Source organism: Microtus oregoni, unplaced genomic scaffold (assembly GCF_018167655.1).
Source record: "Microtus oregoni isolate MIOR12 unplaced genomic scaffold, Mior012 000080F_ref0000499, whole genome shotgun sequence".
NCBI classification, from domain to species: domain Eukaryota; kingdom Metazoa; phylum Chordata; class Mammalia; order Rodentia; family Cricetidae; genus Microtus; species Microtus oregoni.
The window spans coordinates 6085262-6104423 of NW_024544538.1; the positions used below are offsets into that span (position 1 = coordinate 6085262).

General features: G+C 41.9%; 1 protein-coding gene across 1 annotated transcript; it reads right to left on the reverse strand.

Moving 5' to 3' along the window:
- Nucleotides 1–979: 979 nt before the first annotated feature.
- Nucleotides 980–18802, reverse strand: LOC121441652 (NF-kappa-B-repressing factor-like). Its single transcript, XM_041642860.1, has 3 exons — nt 18102–18802; nt 7009–7139; nt 980–5864 (listed from the first exon to the last, which is right to left on the reverse strand). Exons 1-3 carry the CDS (start codon nt 18389–18391, stop codon nt 3910–3912), a joined length of 2376 nt encoding a protein of 791 aa, XP_041498794.1. The 5' UTR covers nt 18392–18802; the 3' UTR covers nt 980–3909.
- Between the last annotated feature and the right edge of the window lie 360 nt (nt 18803–19162).

Here is a 19162-nt window from a genome sequence, read left to right on the forward strand (position 1 = left end):
ATAAGTACAACAAAAGCAAAATGCTTTCTGGAAATAGACAGCCAGTACTATATTAGCAAACCTTTTTTTAACTTTTCAGTCACAGAGTTACTGTTTTTCAAACATTTTAACATAAATTCAGTGTACATTGTAGGCAATGAACAAAGAATGAAATGATGATAGGTTTTCTTACTAGTATGCTCAGTGACTAAGCTCTAACTTGTTTATCTTGACAAGCCACCTCTTAAAAATCCTCTAGCTTAGTGGGGCATGTTTATAATAGGCCTAATTCCAGCATCTGAGAGGCAGAGGCAGATGGATCTCTTGACTTTGAAGGCAACTTGGTGTACAGAGCAAGTTTCAGGCGAGGCAGTTACATAATGAGACTCCACCTCAAAGAAAATAATAGGGAGGTAGGGGACAGATGGAGAGACAGCTCAGTTAAGAATGCTTGCTCTTTTTCCAGAGGACCCTGTTTCAGTTCCCAGGACCCACACTGGGTTGCTCAAAACTGTTCTAACTCCTGTACTTAGGGAAATCCAATGCCCTCTTCAGGCCTCCATGAGTACTGCACTCAAGATGGTGCACAAAGATACACCCAGGCAGGCACACAACACATGCATAAAATGTTTAAATTCTGTGTAAGTTTGTGAGGGTAGGTATCCTCTGACATCACGTTGAAATGCAAGTGAGCTCTTCTCTGAGGAGCAACTAGTCTCATTTTAAAGAGAATATGACAGTAACATGCTGTGTCTTATTAATAGTTGGAAGGAAAAGATGCATGCACCCCAGTCATCCTTGAAGGGTACTTAGACCTCACTGTGGGGGAGTTCAATCTGCCATGTGAATTGCATTGTTCCGCTTAGGACTAAGGTCCTCAAATAAACTTAATATTTCCCTTTCAAGTCCATTTCTGTTTCAAAGTGAACCCCATTCATTTTTTTATTTGGTGTTTGAATTAACTTTTTTCACCCTGTTTTGGCTGGGCACCTTAAATATGGATAATATTGCTATTTGAAAAATTTAGCATGAGACTGGGAACAGGCTGATTTAGTAATATTTTATTTTGTACATCTCCTAAGAAACACCATCATGAATTTCTCGTGGGATAATCCTTTTACAACCTTAAGAACGAAGCTGACATAGACATAGCCAAAGCTACCTAGACACTCATTGGAACATTTTATACAAATTACCCTTTTTTCTTCTTTACAATTTTTAACAAAGCCTGCCTTGTCCACATGTAATTACAAGAAAGTTAAAACATATTTTCAAGGTGCCTTTTTGAGACTCAAACTTTCAATTTTGTACCTGCTTATGTGGGGAAAGGGGTATGCTGAAGAACCAAAGCTGTAATTAGAGTCCTTTATTTAGGACCTACTGCAAGGGTTACTCATAGCAAAGTAAACACACTGAATACTACTAAACAAATGCACCTAATGGGATGATATTTCCACTCTTGCAATCAAGGGGGGTAGGTGTTAAAGAGTGGCTCTGTGAGGACAAGCACATATGCATATACAGTTTTCAGGTTACATTTAATACAAATAAAACTTGGAAGCACTCATATTCTGTCAAGTTTTATAGCAAAGTTCCTGAGCTAAAAATGACTTCTATTTCAAAGAGAAGGAAAATGCAAGGACCAAATAAAAGGAAAACTGGAACAGCAAGGTTGTCAGCAGCTTATTCCTGTCAAGCTGATTTCTCCACATCAATACTAAAGCTGCTCTATCTACCAAGTTATCTGGTCCACCAAAATCAGGAACCCAGTTCCTATATACTTTATCCAATTATCACAGAGCCTCAAGTGTAACTAATCTGTTCCATTAGGCTTTTATAAACAAATCTGACTTCTGATTTCATACCACTTTCCTCCAAGACAACAAAAATCATCTTGGAGTAAAACATATAAAGAGACAAGCAAACCAAGTTTTTCACATCTCATTATCTCTAAAAACCATCTCTTGTCATCCAGAAAACCAAAGACACAGTGTTCTAACTACCTGAACCACAACTTTCCAAGGTGGGAGTGAATTTTGCAGGTAAAAAAATAGTTATAATCACAAAATCTATGAAAGTTCTACCCTAGTTCTGTTTCTACTAAAGTATTAGACACCAAAATAAAATGTACATCTCTTCTACCAAACGAATAAAGTATATACACTACGGAAAAGGGTGCAAAGCAGATGCTGTCCTGTGCTAGTCAATGCAGGTGCATGGAAGGAAAGAGGTCCATGTATCAAAGGTAATCTGTATTTTTAAATACACATTTTACTCTATCTTCTTAGTATAAAGTAGAAAAAGGAGTAGGAAAGCAAAATGGAATTTACTATGCATTGTGGTGTGGACCAGTTACAAACCAAACATGAACCCTGCATATGGGGGTTGAAGAGCTGGCTTAGAGGTTAAGAGCACATACTGTGCTTCCAGAGGACCAGAGTTCAGTTCCCAGCACCCATGGCAGAAGGTTGACAAGTGCCTATATTGTCAGCCCCATCTGACACCTCTGTCCTCCATGGGCATATGCATTCACATGCATATAATTCCCTCCCACACACATTATAAAAAAATAAATCTTTTTTAAAAGGACACTACAAACAACCTAGGAGTCCTTACCATCACTTCTCTGGAGTTACCTATCAATATTGTAATATTCATTTCTTTTATTGCTAGGTTTTACTTGATTCATTGAGATACAATAAAACCACATAAAAGTAAACAGCCAAAGATTTGATAAGTCAGAATGCTGGCATACAAGAAAAAAAAAACACAAAGCAAACAAAAACCATGACGAGTGACAGATTCTTCTCCTATTTGCTAAATCATTACATTTATCCATGTGTGCTGTGACTGAACTATTCTGTGCAACCATCACTTCCTTTGTCCAAAGACCCAAAGTGTTGCTACTAGGTTGCTCTCCAGAAAGAAGCACACCACCATTTTGATCAACTTTGGCTCCTTTTTATTCAGGAAGCATACACTAACTCTTTTATTTTTATACATTTTTACATTCCAGAAATAAGCGAAAATAGCAGTTTTAAGTATGTTACAAAGTTGGCTTTGGGGCGTAATAAGCTGTTTGAGAGAGGGACCAGCCAACTGACCTTTTCATCAAAGCACCAATGTACCAATCTTCAGTCTTTTACCAGGCCCTACCACAGCTGTGGTTGCCTTGGATGTGACGCACAGACCGTGTGAAAGCTACAATGGAGAGTTGCTCTGAGTCTCTCTGCAAGGCACCAAGAACAAACAATTCAAGCTTCCTTTCTTCTGATTGAATCAAGGCTTTTTGGAAACTTTGTGACATCTCTCTCAAGTAGTGCTCTCTCAGCAGGAAGACTAGAATTTGTTAAAAGTCATATAGCACAAGATACAGTAAATCACTTCCAATATCCTGGAAATCACAGGGTAGAAGTTATAAATAAGCAAACACTAAAATTACTTTTAAGAAAGTTTTACATCATTTAGTTGATAAAGACATTTACATGTACAGCAGAATTTATTGTTAAACGTTCTATAATTGGCTTCACACAAAGATGAAAATTGCTAGTACAAATTGACCTGACATTTTAAGTAAATCTGGAATTAGCTGTAGCTTAGAGTCAGCATTTACTTTACATATTGTTACAGATTGCTGTGCTATGCCCTTTATAATGTGAATTATTTTCCTCAGGGTGAAATTGCACTTAGATGGGTGTTTTTGCTTGTACAAACTACTAAAATCTGAGGGACGGGGCAATGTGAAAGACACAAACAGTAACTGCACAATATCATCTGCTGGGGTAAGCTAATACGAGTGGACAGAACCTAATAAAGCACTACATGAAACAAACAAGGTGAAACATCTTAAGAATGAATATTCTTCAACCAGATTATGTAGTTTTATTTGATCTGCCTCACATGGTATTTACAAGATAACTTAGTAAAAACTTAATTTGCTTGGGGCATGACAAGCTCATAATGTCCCACTTGGCCTTCCTGTTTGAGTTGATCTAGGAGGTCTTCCTTCCGCCGTTTTCTACCAACCACCAGGTACCTATCATGGCCCACCCCATGAGACTTACTCTTCAGGCCATACTTCTGAGCAATCTGATGTATTTGCTTCCGTTCATCATTAGTCAGCTCTGTGGAGAAGGTCAAATCTGAGTGGCTCTCAGAGCGGGCATAGTTTCTGATGATCTGTTCTATATCTCTCTTAGCAATTTTATTGACCCTCTCTACATCTAGTCCAAGTCCTTCTCGCTTGTGCTGCTCTTTGACTGAGATAGGCTCCCTTATGCCATCACCAGATTTACCCAAGCCACCACCCGTCCAACCCATTTTTCGCAGCAGTTGATTTCCTATGTTATCTTCTTTGATTTGCTGTTTGTAAGCTTCTTCTGCTGAGCGGCCCTGAATTTCATTTCTTGAAATCACATCTTCAACAGTCCCTTTCTTCAGGTTGTTAATGACAGTTGGCTGGGTCTTTTTGAGGGTTTTCACAGCTTCTCCAGCAGCTTCATATTTGACACTTTTCTTCACCCCAATTGCTTCTGCAATGACTTCACTTTCCAGAATCACCTTGCATTTCCAGCGGAGGCCTGTCATCCTCTCATAGACGTATTCAACTGTCATTCGGTTAAACTGAGCTGTATCGTTCAGGGTGCACACAGGATTGGAAGAATTCTCATAAACTACAACATCTTTTATATCTTTCTTCTTTCCTGATCCTTTGGGTGAAGAGCCTGAGTGGCACTGGGAACTTTTGACAGATGGGTAAGTGGGTTGTGTTTTTTGAAGAACCTTCAAAGCTTCGTCAGCAGCTGCATGTTTGCTTGTTTTCTTGGTTCCAAAACCTTCCGCTAAGCAGTGATCCTGCAGGAATACTTGACACCGCCATGTGCGATTTGGCATCATCTCATATTTGTACTCAATTGACATTTTATTGAATGAGGCAGAATTGTTAAGGATGCCAATCGCATCGTTTGCATTTTCTGTAATGACAAAATTGGTCCAATGTTTGGCAGAACTATTAAAAATAAGCTGCCCTGAAGCATTCTTTCCCAGTACTACCAGGTCTTCTGGTGGCTTTAGAGCCGGGGGAAATTCATATGAAAGCATGCCAATCTGACATACTACAAGGTCCTCTCCAATGACGTGCTTGAATTTCCGCCGGACAACTCTAACCTCAATCCGCTTCTGTAAGAGTTTTACAGCTAGCTCAGTAGCTCGATCCCTGGACCCATTCTTGCTCCCTGCATAACCTGTAGTTAGATAGATATTTTGGCATCTAACTTCACAAGCATAACCGTCTGTGAGAAGTTTTTTATTTTTGGGGATGTCAGCGGGAGGAATTTCTTTTAAAGAAGCATATATATACTCAGGATTTGTCTTACACGCCTGAATGCAACGAGTTAGCATGTAGGTATAATTAATTTTATCAGATCCAGAAGTCATCTCTGGATTAGAAAGGTTCTTCCAGATAGTTGCTGTTAACTTTTCAATAAAATACTGTTTTTCAGCAACCACTGACTCAGGATACATCTGTGAAGAAGGCTCTGGAGGTGGCTGACAGTTTGCCAGCTGGGATGTGCTGCTTGGGGCAGGGTTCCTCCTGTCAAAATACATGTTGGTTGTTACAGGCTGCTCTTTTGTGAAAATAAATCCTGATGAATTACAATACTGAGAATTCCCATCTTGCATATTGAAAGAGTCTTGAGTATAATCTTGGTAGAAGTTTCTTGGCATGCTGACAAAATGTGTTCGTCCATTTACCTCTTTTGTTTGAGGGCCATAAGGATCTTCCTGTCTTTCAGCTTTTGAACTACTAGCTACAAAATGTACAGGCTCAAAACGAGGTCTCACATGGAATTTGGAACCAGCTTGCTTTTTAGGAGGATTTTGACCTATAGAATGAGTGAAATTTACAATTCATTAAAATGGGAATATTTCAAAAGAACCCAGCAGGAAAATAGCACCAACCGTATTATCTGAAGCGGCACTGTTGGTACAAGGTCTGTCCCAATCACTTGGGTGAAGGGATTCATGTCACCATAAAGACTACCACAAGGGGTGACGCTCCCTTACCCTCCATGCATTAGGGAAGACTCTGAATAGGAAACAGCTCATCAAATCAAGTATGCAGGCTGCTGCTGTGCAGGACTAGCAGAGGAGATTACAAGTGAGCCAAAGCACAAGTGAAGGGAACTCTTCCCCTATACTGGAAGGACGTGCTAGAACAATCTCTTATCACCTGTGTGCAAAGGGTACCAGGACTACAGATGACTCTAAGGAAACAGAAATGATGGATAACCAGATGCATTTACTAAATGTTTCTCTTTTGTTTCAGAGTTGAGTGGCTATGATAGTGCTTTACCTGGTTGTAACTGTAGTATCAAAATTAGTTTTCAACCAAAACCTTAGCTCTGACTTGTCCTGTACAAAAGGCTTTATTTACCTTTATTTCTAGAAGCGATAACAATTGGAACTAATGATAAGTGGAGGACACCACATTGAAGTCACAGAGACCTACTCTAAGACTGTACCAGAAACTAGTGCTTTTTCCCGACAGCACTCCTCAGTAGAAAGCTGGTCTGTCTGGACCTGTCCAAGAACATCTAATTGCTCAGATGATCTCAGAATGAGACTCTTCTTTTTAGAGGAAGGTTCCATGGCATAGACTTCAAGGATAGCATTACAGTGGGACTTCTGCACTTTCAGTTCTTTTTAGCATACTCGAAAATTGTATGTAAGTTAGAAGTCATTTATCTGTGTCAGACATGGAGGCACACACTTTTAATCCTAGCACTTGGGAGGCAGAGGCAGGTGGATATCTGTGAACTTGAGGCCATCCTACTCTACCAAGTGGGTTCCAGGACAACCAGGGCTACACAGAGAGACTCGGTCTCAAAAGCAAAATTTTAAAAACTCATTTATCTTTGCATAGCATCCAGTGCTACCAGTGTTATTTGAAGCCACATGCTACACTCATATCATTTTAAGAAGCCACACATCTTCAAATCCCACCTCCCAGAAACAAGTTATACTCACCATCGTAGGCTGAAAGGTAGCGCTTTTGACCTTTGGAAGGTCTGGGCAGCATCAGATCGTATGACGGCATCTCCCCAATATCAATACCTTCGGCCATCTGAAGAATTTTTTCCATCAAGCGTGGGCTGTATCTATAAATAAATATAATCTACGATTAAAACAAGGCATGGAGCTACTTTTTACAAATGCTTCTAAATGGGATGGTCTTTTATCCCACAGGACTTATCAGCAGGGTATTTTTGTTATGAAAACCAAGGATCAGACCTAAAATATTTACTTGTAGAATGAGAAGTTAAGTTACTCATTAGGCATCAAGAGCAAGGTTTTCTGCATAAAATATACAAACATAGGGGCTAAAGAGATGGTTTATCAGTTAAGAGCACTGGATGCTCTTCCACAGGATCCAGGTTTGATTCCTAGCACCCACATGACCATTTATTTACAACTGTCTGTAGTTCCCATTCCAGAGTATACAACACTGTCGTCTGGCCTCTGTGGGCAACAGGCATGCATGTTGTGCACAGACATATAAGTAGGCAAGAACACAGATATAATTTCTAGCCAAAACCTTATTTTTAACGTGAATGGAAAACACAAGTATACACTCATGATTTTTTTCTTTCATATATGTATTACAATTTATATAAATTATAACATAGCCGGGCGGTGGTGGCGCACGCCTTTAATCCCAGCACTCGGGAGGCAGAGGCAGGTGGATCTCTGTGAGTTCGAGACCAGCCTGGTCTACAGAGCTAGTTCCAGGACAGGCTCCAAAGCCACAGAGAAACCCTGTCTCGAAAAACCAAAAAAAAAAAATATATATAACATAAATGTAAATAATTGTTTACATAAATGCCAACAATTACATTTCTATGCTTATAAAAATACCGAGTGTTAAAGGCCAGCTAGTAGCTAACATCCAAATTGTAGCTTCTATCACTTCTCATGAAAAGGAATCATGTTCCTCAGAGAAATGCATGCTTCCAAGTCTGGGGCAGGAAATATCTAAGAAGAGCCTGGGAGATTTTGGGCCTACAAACGAAGAAGCAGTCAAAGATCACAGGAATTGTGCCAAATGGACTCAGAAGCCAATCAGAATAACCTCTTGGCAATATGAGCCAATTTGAGTGTCAATAATAGGAACAATAGCTAGCATGAATTAAAATATATTAAATATGTTTAAAATCTATTAGTTCATAATACTTACAAACCCATTATTGGTCACTTTTGGTGGATGGAAGGAATCAACGCATTATTCTCTAAACAAGTAAATATTAAAGGGAGGAAGCAAGCATTTGTCCTATAATTTAATGGTTAAACTATATCTTTTTAAAAATATTTATTTAGTTATTTATTATGTATACAATATTCTTTCTGCGTGCATGCCTGAAGGCCAGAAGAGGGCTCAGATGGTTGTGAGCCACCATGTGGTTGCTGGAAATTGAACTCAGGACCTTTGGAAGAACAGGCAATGCTCTTAACCACGGAGCCATCTCTCCAGCCCCCGGTTAAACTCTATCTTAAGCAAAGGGTTGCCACAGAACATCTCTTCAAGATTTGGTTTCAGTTCTGTGTATTCATGGAGGAAGTGTGCACACATGAGTACAGGATGCCATGGGAGATGCCATGAGCTCTTAGAACCAGAGTCACAGATGTGAGCTGCCTGATGCATGATGGGAACCCGACTCTACTCCTCTCCGAAATCAATACCAACACCATCTCTCCAGCCCCAAGAAAATCATTTGCAGAAGCATTACAGCTAGCCAAGAAAAACATGAGAGCCCATTATCACTCTGCAAGGCACAAGAAATCTACTGGTGAAGTATAGACAGGGAAGAATCTAGAAATAGACTCCTATAAAGGAGGCAGAGGCAGGCGGATCTCTGTGAGTTCAAGTCCAGCCTGGTCTACAAGAGCTAGTTCCAGGACAGGCTCCAAAACCACAGAGAAACCCTGTCTCGAAAAACCAAAAAAAAAAAAAAAAAAAAAAAAAAAAAAAAAAAAAAAGAATTCAAAACTGGTAGTGGACAAAAGTCCAAATTCAATCCCACAGAGGAAGAGTCTCTGCAACAACTGAGCACCTATATGTAAAACCCATGCAGGTAAACCTAAGCCTCAGTTTACAAAAGCAGAAAGTGTATAACTATGGAATTGTCATTTAAAAAAGTAGGAGAAAACCTTCAGGTTCTAGGCTATGCAAGCAGTTCTTAGAAAAGACACTAGAAGCATGATCTATAAAAACAAAAGTGTGGGCTGGAGAGCTAGCTCAGCAGTAAAGAGCATTTGTTCTTATAGAGGACCCAGGTTCAATTCACAGCACCCACGTGGCAGCTAACAACTGTCCATAACTTCAGAACTTCCAGGATGCACACGACATAGACACACTTGCAAGCTAAACATGCATACACAGAAAATAAATAAATCTTTACAAAGGAAAACAAGGGTAAAATGAACCCAATCATAATTAAAATCTTATCCTCTTAAAAGACTGCAAAAAACAAAACAAAACAAAACAAAAACTATAGACTGGGAGAAAATGCTTGTGTACCACGTACTTGACAAGAACTTGTGAGCCCCAAACCCAAGACGAACAAAATCAAACTTTTAAATGAACAAGAAGAATTGGGGAGATGGCTTAGTGGGTAAAAGAACACTTGCTGTATAAATTGGAGGCCCCAGATTCAAATCCCTAGCACCTCTGTAAAAGCTGGGCATAGTCACAAACTCCTGTATTGAGGTGCAGAGACAGGTGGATACCACAGCTGGTTAGCCAGCCAACCTAGCCTAAATGGTGAGCTCTAGATTCAGTGACACACCCTGTCTCAAAAAAAAAAAAAAGCTAAAGAACAACTAAGGAAGACACAACATCCTACTCTTGCTTCTGCGGTGCATTCACCTGCACACATGAATGTACATATATATATACACAGACACACAGAAACAAAGACACACAGAAGGATGTTCAACACCATCAATCACCAGGGAAATACAACTGAAGACACCACTGACCTATCAAAATGACCAAAATAAAACAGTGATGATGCCAAATGCTGGCAAGAATGCAGAGAAACTGGATCTCTCAGATACTGCTGGTGAGAACATAAAATGATACCGTTACTCTAGAAAACAATTTGGCAGTTTCTAATTAAAGTAAACATTGAGCTGGAGAGATGGCTCAGAGGTTAAGAGCACTGGCTGCTCTTCCTAGGGGACCTGAGTTCAATTCCCAGCAACCACACGGTGGCTTACAACCATCTGTAATGAGATCCGGTGCCCTTTTCTGGAATGCAGGCAGAACAGTGTGTACATAATAAATAAATAAATCTTTAAAAAAAACTAAACATTAACTATCACATGACACAGCAATTGTACTCTTTGGCAAGTATCCCGAAGAAATGAAAACTTAACATTCATATAAACACTTGTATATGTGAAAGACAATAAAGCCATCCAGTATCGCTCTAAAAAAAAATAAATAAACACTTGTATATGAATACTCACAACAGCTTAGGTCTAACTAAAGGTGAATGGCTACAACTCTTGTACGAAAACACCAGGAAAACTACATAGCAACAGAAAGAAACAAACCACAGATACAGGTCACAGTGAGGCTGGGGGTGCAAATTATTTTAAAAGAACAATAGGCAGGATCTTTGTGGTATTGGGAATGTTAAGGGTCTTCTTTAAAAACATATTACAATTGTTTCAAAGCACACACATGTGGCTAACAGGGAACAACTCTGGAGTCATTCTCTCCTTCCACTTTCATGTGAGATCCAGCGAGCAAACTCAGGGCATCAGGCTTACATGGCAAACACCCTTACCCACCGACCCATCTCACCTGCCCAGAAATATTAAATATATTGACCACAGTGATGGATTAGAGAACCCTGTCGTTTTCGGGTGTGATGGATTAAAAAAAAACCTGCAATTTTGGGGCGCCGCTCAGCAATAGACTGCTTATCTAGCATGCATGAGGATCTAGGTTCTAGAAATGACAAGTTGGACTCCCCACATGTGAAGAAGTACTATGTAGAATAGCTATCTCCATGCACAGATAAGGGTAAGTAGAAGCAGTTCCTCTTGGTGTTCCAGTTCCAGCTGCTGTGCTAACAGCTGTCTGAAGAAGAGCAGGATAGAGTACTACCTGCTGTGTGTGCTTTATTACATTCATTTATTGTGCCTGCAGGGAGCTGCACTTGTGCCACATTATGCCCGTGGAGGTCAGAGGATCACCTGTGAGAACTGGGTCTTTCCTTCCACTTTGGGAGCCCTGGGGATCAAACTCAAGTTGTCGGGCTTAGTGGCAAATGCCTGAGGCATCCCCCCACCCTTGGAAGTTTCTTGTCATTGTTTCCATCTTTCTGTTCTGAGATGGCCTCAATATACAACTCACATGTACCTCAGGCCAACCTCCCATCCCAACATCAGGTGGCATGACTTAAAAACATTTATTCATTACTTTAAAAAATTATGTATCTGAGTGTTTTCCCTACATATACGTCTCTGTACTGTGTGTGTGCCTGGTGCCCATAAAGGCTGGAGAGGGTGTCCAATCCCCTGGAACTGGAGTTATAAATAGTTTGTGAGCTGCCGTATGGGTGCTAGGAACTGAACCCAGGTCCTCTTAAAGAGCAGACAGTGCTTTTAACCACTGATCCAGCTCTCCAGTCCAAAGTTTACAGCTTTTAAAACCACTAATTTCACATTTGCAAAAACTGGTGGTACAACCAAGCCACCAGCCTTGGGTCCAGTCCAAATTCTCTTGCCCTTCCATCGGAGCCCGACTCTGAATATGCTGTGCACATGAAGGATATACCTAGGGCTCCCTCCAGTCACATTCGCTTGTCTCTCAAGTTTCTTCCAGCTTCGGTAATTACTGTACCTATTTATTGCTCCCTATTCATCACAATTGCTACAGAATTCACCATCTCCCAGAGGCTATAAAAATAAACTCTTGCGTAGGTTGCCAACATAGCCAGATTCTGTCCTTTATACAAAAGAATACAAAAGAAGCCCAGCAAGCTTAAATAAGAACAGAAAGGCTATCATGTTATCTAGTGCTTGACTAGTCAAAATACGATGCAAAAATTTTAGAGTCTTTAAAAAGATCACTAGAATTCTATTTCTATTCCCAAATACCCATCCAAGGATAAAGGTCAAGTTATTGCAATCTCCCTTGGTGATTTTTCATAATGCACTGAAAATGATACCTTTAACTCTAAAGAAACCCAACCAAGAAAAGCTTCACATCTCAACCAGTGATAACTTCAGTATCATTTAAGGGGTTACCTTATGTTCTTTTTGTTTGTTTGCTTTCTATGCCCTCCCATTGCTGATTCTTTATGTTGTTACCACATCTATTCTATTTTGGGCTTACCAAGCTGAAAACTGAAGTCACAGACTTGAGGCACAGATTCTACCACTACCCTATATTACCCAGTCCATTTGGGATTTAATGGCTACATAATGTTCTGTATTATGGAAAATGGTGTAACATAATATTAAGGCAAGTCAAGAATAATTTTAAATGCATGCATATTACATATTTATATGTGCATTAGATCACATGTTTGACTGTAAAAACTTTCTTTAACTCACCTACCATGTCTAGCATATTATTGAAAGATGATTTATAATGGGCAATATACTTTTTTTCATAGATATCACAGTCTTGGTCACAAGACAGTTGCATCTATGTGCACAGCTACAAGAGAAACATAAATCATTAAACACAATGGCACCTGAAATTTAGGAAATAGTCAATAACAGATGCTTATAAGATTTTTTGCAAATATATTAAATAGTTCTACTAAATCTAAATTAAAATGCTGAGATTAGAAACATTAAATAGCTCTACTAAATCTAAATTAAAATGCTGAGATTAGAAACTTAAAAGCCAGATGTAGTGGCACATGACTTATTATTATTGTTATTATTTTATGTGTCTGAGTGTTTCATCTGTCTGTATGTATGTATGTATGTGTACCACATGCATGCCTGGTACCTGAGAAAATGGTAAACCTCCATGTGGGTGATGGGAATCAAACCTGGGTCCTTTGAAACAACAGCATGTGTTCTTAACCAGAGTCAACTCTCCAGTTAATCAGAAGACTCCAGAGGCAGAGGCTGAATCAGGAAGTGGTGGTGCACGTCTTTAAACCCAGCACTCAGGAGACAGAGACAGGTGAATCTCTGTGAATTTGAGGACAGCCTCATCTATAGAGGTCTGGGACAGCCAAGTCTATACAGGGAAACCCTGTCTAAACAAACAACAACAAAAAATACAACAAAAAAGAGGCAGAGGCAGGTGGATCTCTATGAACTCAAGGTCACCCTGGTCTGCAAAGTGAGTTCCAGAACAGCCAGGGCTACACAGTGAAACAGCCAGGGCTACACAGTGAAACCCTGTCTCGGGGGAAAAAAGAAGAAAAAAAGAAAGGAAGGAAGGAAAGAAAAGAAAGAGAAATAAAAATTAGGGCTTCAAAACACAAAATGTGACATTCAAAACTACTTACAAGATGCTTAATGTTGGGCTGGAGACATGGCTCAGTGGTAAGAGCACTGGCTGCTCTTCCAGAGGTCGTGAGAGTTCAATTCCCAGTAACCACATGGTGGCTCACAACCATCTGTAATGAGATCTGGCGCCCTCTTCTGGTGTGTGGGCATACATGGAGGCAGAATGTTGTATACATAATAAACAAACAAATAAATCTTTTAATAATATATGTATAGACTATAGGTGAAATTTTCAAAAAACCCCACTCCGCTTTCCTTAGTGACTTGTGTATCAATGTGTAAAGTTAAATTTCACAATATATATCTAACTGGAATCTACTTTCCAAACGCTTCAGAATGCATCAAGGAAAAGAAGTCAAGGTAGCTAAGTTAATTTCATGTCATTTCTCTATTAATAGGTTAACACAAATAAGCAAGCCAGGATTTGTATGCCAGAACTGCTTCTAAATCCTATGGATTAGGACTGGAAAACTGCATATGCCAGGGAATCTGGACATTGTGCCTTCTTTTTCTTATTTATTTGTTTGTTTGTTTTTTGAAACAGGGTTTCTCTGTAGCTTTGGAGCCTGTTCTGGAACTAGCTCTTGTAGTCCAGGCTGGTCTCAAACTCGCAGAGATCTGCCTGCCTCTGCCTCCTGAGTGCTAGGATTAAAGGCCACCACCGCCTGGCTGACTTGTGCCTTCATAAATGGCTGTGGGTGGATCTCGGTGGTACAGTTTTTAGCTAACAGGCATGAGACTATAAATTCTACCACTCAGTCCTGCAAAACAAATACAGTAGTAAACACACTAGCTATACTGTGTAAGTAAAGCTGCAGACACCCCGGGCCTTGATATGCACGATTATTTAAGTGTCCTATATGTAGCTGATCAAAGGACTGTAAGTTTGCATTAGCCACAAGACTAATGGTTTGAACTGCTTTAGAAATTTTTCAGAAAATTCTTCCTGTCCCAGACTTCTAAATTCTGGGATTACAGGCATGGGCCATCACATCAAGCGACATTTCTTGATAGGTGGCTTGCTTTTATAAAACAGAAAAAGTAAAGGGAGCTTTGAGCTTCTTGGTTGCTTGGATGAAGAAAGATTATTAAAAAGTGGAGTGGAGGGCTGGAGACACAGCTCAACTGAAAGAGTGCTTGGTCAGCATTCACGAAGCCCTCGGTTCAATCCTCAGCACCAGATAAACCGGACATGGCAGGGCACCCCATGATTTCAGCACTCAGGAGGCAGAGGCAAGAAAAGCAGAACTTGCAGATCATCCTCAGCTACGTGGCAAGTTCAAGGACAGTCTGGGCTGCATGAGAGTTTGTCTCACAAAAATGCAGATCGCAAAACATTATCCTATAAAGTAGAATTTCTCACTCTGGTCCTCAAGTCAAAGTATAAGGATTATCTAGTAACCTGACAGAAATAAAAATGTTGAGGCCCTTCTTCACACCTTCTGATTTGGAAGTCTTGGAGTAGGGGCCCAGGAACCTGTCTTTTAATAAACCTAACAGGTGATTATTCTTGTTGCTATTATTTTAGACAGGGTATCTTTCTATAGTCCAGGCAAGCTAAACTCACCATCCTGCTTCACTCTCAGGTCCTGAGTACAAGGATGAAAGTCTTGTGCTAGCACACGCAGGATCCAAAACAAGTGTTTTGCTGCATGCTTATATGTAAGAACCACAATTATAGAGTCACGAGGACATTAAAGGGCTGGAGAGATGGCTCAATGCTTGCTACAGAAGAGGACCTGAGTTTTAATCCCCAGCACCCATGTAAAACCAGGGCAAGGTGACACACTGCACGGTCTATAATCACATTATTCGTAAAGGAGACAGACAGATCCCAGAGGCTCAGAGACTAGTCAGTCTAAGCTAACTGGTGAGCTTTAGATTCCATGAATTTTTCTCAAACAAACAGACAGTCATAGAGATGACACCCATCCCGATCTCTGGCCTCACAGTCAAGGCTACTCACTACATAAACATATTTCACACACCCGCACGCATGCACGCACACACATTCAAATCTGTCCCATGGAAATGGCCACTATCACCAAAAGGAATGAAACACGCTCTGAATCCCTGCACTTGAGTTCTTCTTGCTCTAGGTGATAGAATTTTCAGATATTCTTTTTTTTTATCCCATCTCCTAATCAAATGGAATCCCCTGAACAACTAATTAAAAATTTGAGTTTACAAGGGGCTGCGCCACCACACTAATGCATTTACTTAGAAAAAAGCAGTCTGAGCCGGGTGATAGTGGTGCACGCCTCTAATCCCAGCACTCAGGAGGCAGAGACAGGTGGATCTCTGTGAGTTCAAGGCCATCCTGGTCTACAGAGCGAGTTCCAGAACAGGCTCCAAAGCTATACAGAGAAACCCTGTCTCAAAAAAACAAAAAGAGCAGTCTGTCACACAAAACAAAAATAACCCTGCCAACTTTGAGAATGTAGATTTTATGCACCCAAGGAAAGAGCTAACAAAGCCTAAAGGAGAAGACCATACTGAGTTGCTAACTTCCAAAGTCATCTTGGGCTCTTCCCATTCTATGTAGAACAGTCAGATACAATGCAAACAATTCTTTCCAGTTCATCTATTTCATAGCTCTATGGTAATTGTTGTAGTGATGTAGGCATATTGCAACATGCTGACTTCTAAACAAAGGATTTGCAGATAGGCACACACACATCCTGGGTGCTTGAGCTTTTAAGGTCAACTACTATGCGCTTGGTTTGTGTTCATACGCTGGTTATGCATGAAGCATTCTATTCGTGGGATTAAGCCTGAGATTGAGAGATTTGACTTCCGTCAGTTACCTGCTTTTGTTTATGGTCCATCCTTCCTAAACACGGCAGTTGTGTCTCAGTGGAGAGAGCAACAGACTAGAAATACTTGCAAAGTAACTTCTTTGCCTTCGTTGATTTAGCTGTAAGAGGGAGATACTTCCTAACCTCTAGGATGGTGAGTAAGATGGAAAGAAAGGGTTGAAAATATGCTATATACTACAAAGCTGTCTACATCTACCACTGCCCAGACATTTACTGAGCAGATACTATGCTAAAGCAGAATACTGCACAAGATTGCTGCGAGGCACTGAAGACAAAGATGTGCATATGAAAAAGAGAGTAAAGTCCTCCCCCTCCCAATGTGTATTCTAGCAGGAAGGTAAGTTTAGTTATGAACACAAAGGACGGTTAGCCTCCCCCATTAAAGATGCTTTAGGATTCTGATTCCCTATAGCCTTTTGTGGTATTAAGACTTAGGACTATATGATAAAGGTACCTTTTTTACTGCAAGAACATTGCTAGGGAAATCAGATTTATCTGATGACTAATTGTTGAGGCTTTCCCAGCTCCTCCAGTGAAATGATCACTATCTCTAGAGGCAGAAATTATGTCAACTTAGAGAAGACAGAAAAAATAAAACTCTGTGACAGCAAAGTTTCACGCTGGGTGCCATGTTCAGCAATTAAGGTAGGAGCAGACAATTCCATCTGCGTTGTTTACAATTATTCCTAGAACTGATCTGGCTGGATCGAATCTGATCATTTTCCAGAATTTCTCATCTTCCTAATAAAAACAAATTGACTGTTCGGCAGGAATATTAAAAAAAAAAAAGACGCTTTCCAGTCTTCTGAAGGAATTAGTCTAGGATAAGGCCAATTTCGAGGTTTTGAAGGACAGAGGACCCAAGCACCCTGGTAAACACACACACAAAACCAAAACTGCGTTGAAACCATACCGCAGTCTCCCCAGAACACAAAGTGCTTTCCAAGAGGCCTGTTTAGAAGCCACCAGATTCTAGGAAAGGAGGAACCAGAGAAAGAGACATATACACCCCTAAGACCTCATCCAGAAGTGAAATGCTAATTCTTCTTAGCCCATTTAAGGTGCATCTTTACAGCAGATAGATTCACTTCTTTGTTTGAGTATGTTATGCGCAAATCTACAAGCAAGCCTGACACTGCAGGTCAGAGACCTGACACACCGCCTCCCCAGGAGAAGACTCTAAGACCTGGCTTGGGGAGGGGGTGCAAGGAGAGGAGGGTATTTAATCTAGTAGAGATGGAAGAGAGTGGCCGGGAGACTAGTATTTGAGCTGCGGAGTTTGTCCTCCCCTTGAAGCCCCATCGAATATCCTCTGCGGATGCCGCATCCTTGGAAGACCCTATGCAGGTCTGAGGTTCTGCTATTGAGCACCAATCACCACGACTAACTCTCAATAATCCTCTTCTAGGAGCTACTTCATCTCCATTTCTGGTCCTGGAGGGGCATCTCTGTGTCCTCATGTGCTGTCATGTCATTCATTGCCTGCCACCATGGTCACCCACCCTACCCCCCAACCCACTAGTGAAGCTTCTTCGTGTTCTCTAGCAAATCTTCAAATCTTAAGCCTCCAAGCTCTATCATCATCCGCATCCTGCCCCTGTTCCTATCTGGACCGCTTCTGCTGACCCTCTCCTTCCCTTGGGCTATCCCGTAACCCAAACTCCACCATCCGTCCCTCACCCCCATCCCCAAGCCGACCCTCGTCACTCATCTCCCACCCTTGTCCCTAACTCGATCGCCCCACACCAGACTCACCTGCAGCCCAGGAAAACGTGGTTGGTCCAGGCGGCGGAGAGAGCGAGGAGCTGGTCGAGGGCAGCGCCGGGATAGCGGTGCAGGTGCCGACAGATGAAGCTCCGCCGCAGAGCCCACTGCCAGTCACTTTCGTGGCTATAGCGCCACTGCTCCAGCACTGGCTCGGGCGGGGGTGGCGGGAGGGGCGGCAGCGGCGGCGGCGGGAGGGGGGGCAGCGGCGGCGGCGGGAGGGGGGGCAGCGGCGGCGGCGACAGGAAGTCGCCCCCCAGCAGCAGACGTCCTCCAGCCATCTTCTCTGCTTCAGTGTGGGGACGCCCCCCAGGGACGAAGCCGGCAAACTGGCCGCGAGCAATCGAGGCGGTGGCGGGGAGGGGCGGACCTGTGTGAGGGACGCTCGAGACCGAATCTCGGGGGACGGGAGTGTGTGCCTGGGGGCTACGATCACAGGGGGACTGGGAGCAACGATCCCTGTTGTCACGGCGGCCGCACCGCTCCAATTACTGTGGGAACGTGAGGGCTTTTTTATTATACCGGGCGCACACACCGACGGAGTTGAGCCTCGCTACTCCGCGCCTCCTGGGACTTTTAAGACCCACACACTGAGAGAGTAGCGGCAAGAGAAAAAAGAAGCAGCACCAGTATGCCGGCTTCCCCGGCTCAGACGTCTCAGCCTACCTCCCCGCGTGCCACCCCGAGGTTGTGAGACCACTGCGCACGCGCCGCAGCCGGTCTCCAACTTCGAAATCCCGCCGCGAAATCTCGCGTGGTGGACATTTTTTCCCTTCCTCTGACGGTTACTCTCCACTGACGCACTCTGGTGACCAGCGGAGGGCGAAGACTCCGGAGTGGGAACTGAAGAAGGCTGTCTGAGGTTCCCTAACACAGTGATGGCATTTAGTCCCTGGCTGGTGCCCTCGGGTGATTAGTTAGCAGTGATGCCTGGCCGTCTGCTCTATCTGGGTCTCTAAGTGGCGCGATTCTGAGGCTGTGTCCTTTGGAAGGGATTTAGGTTTCGGGGGATTTGGGATTTGGCATGTTTTCCCTCTTAGCTCCCCGAGATG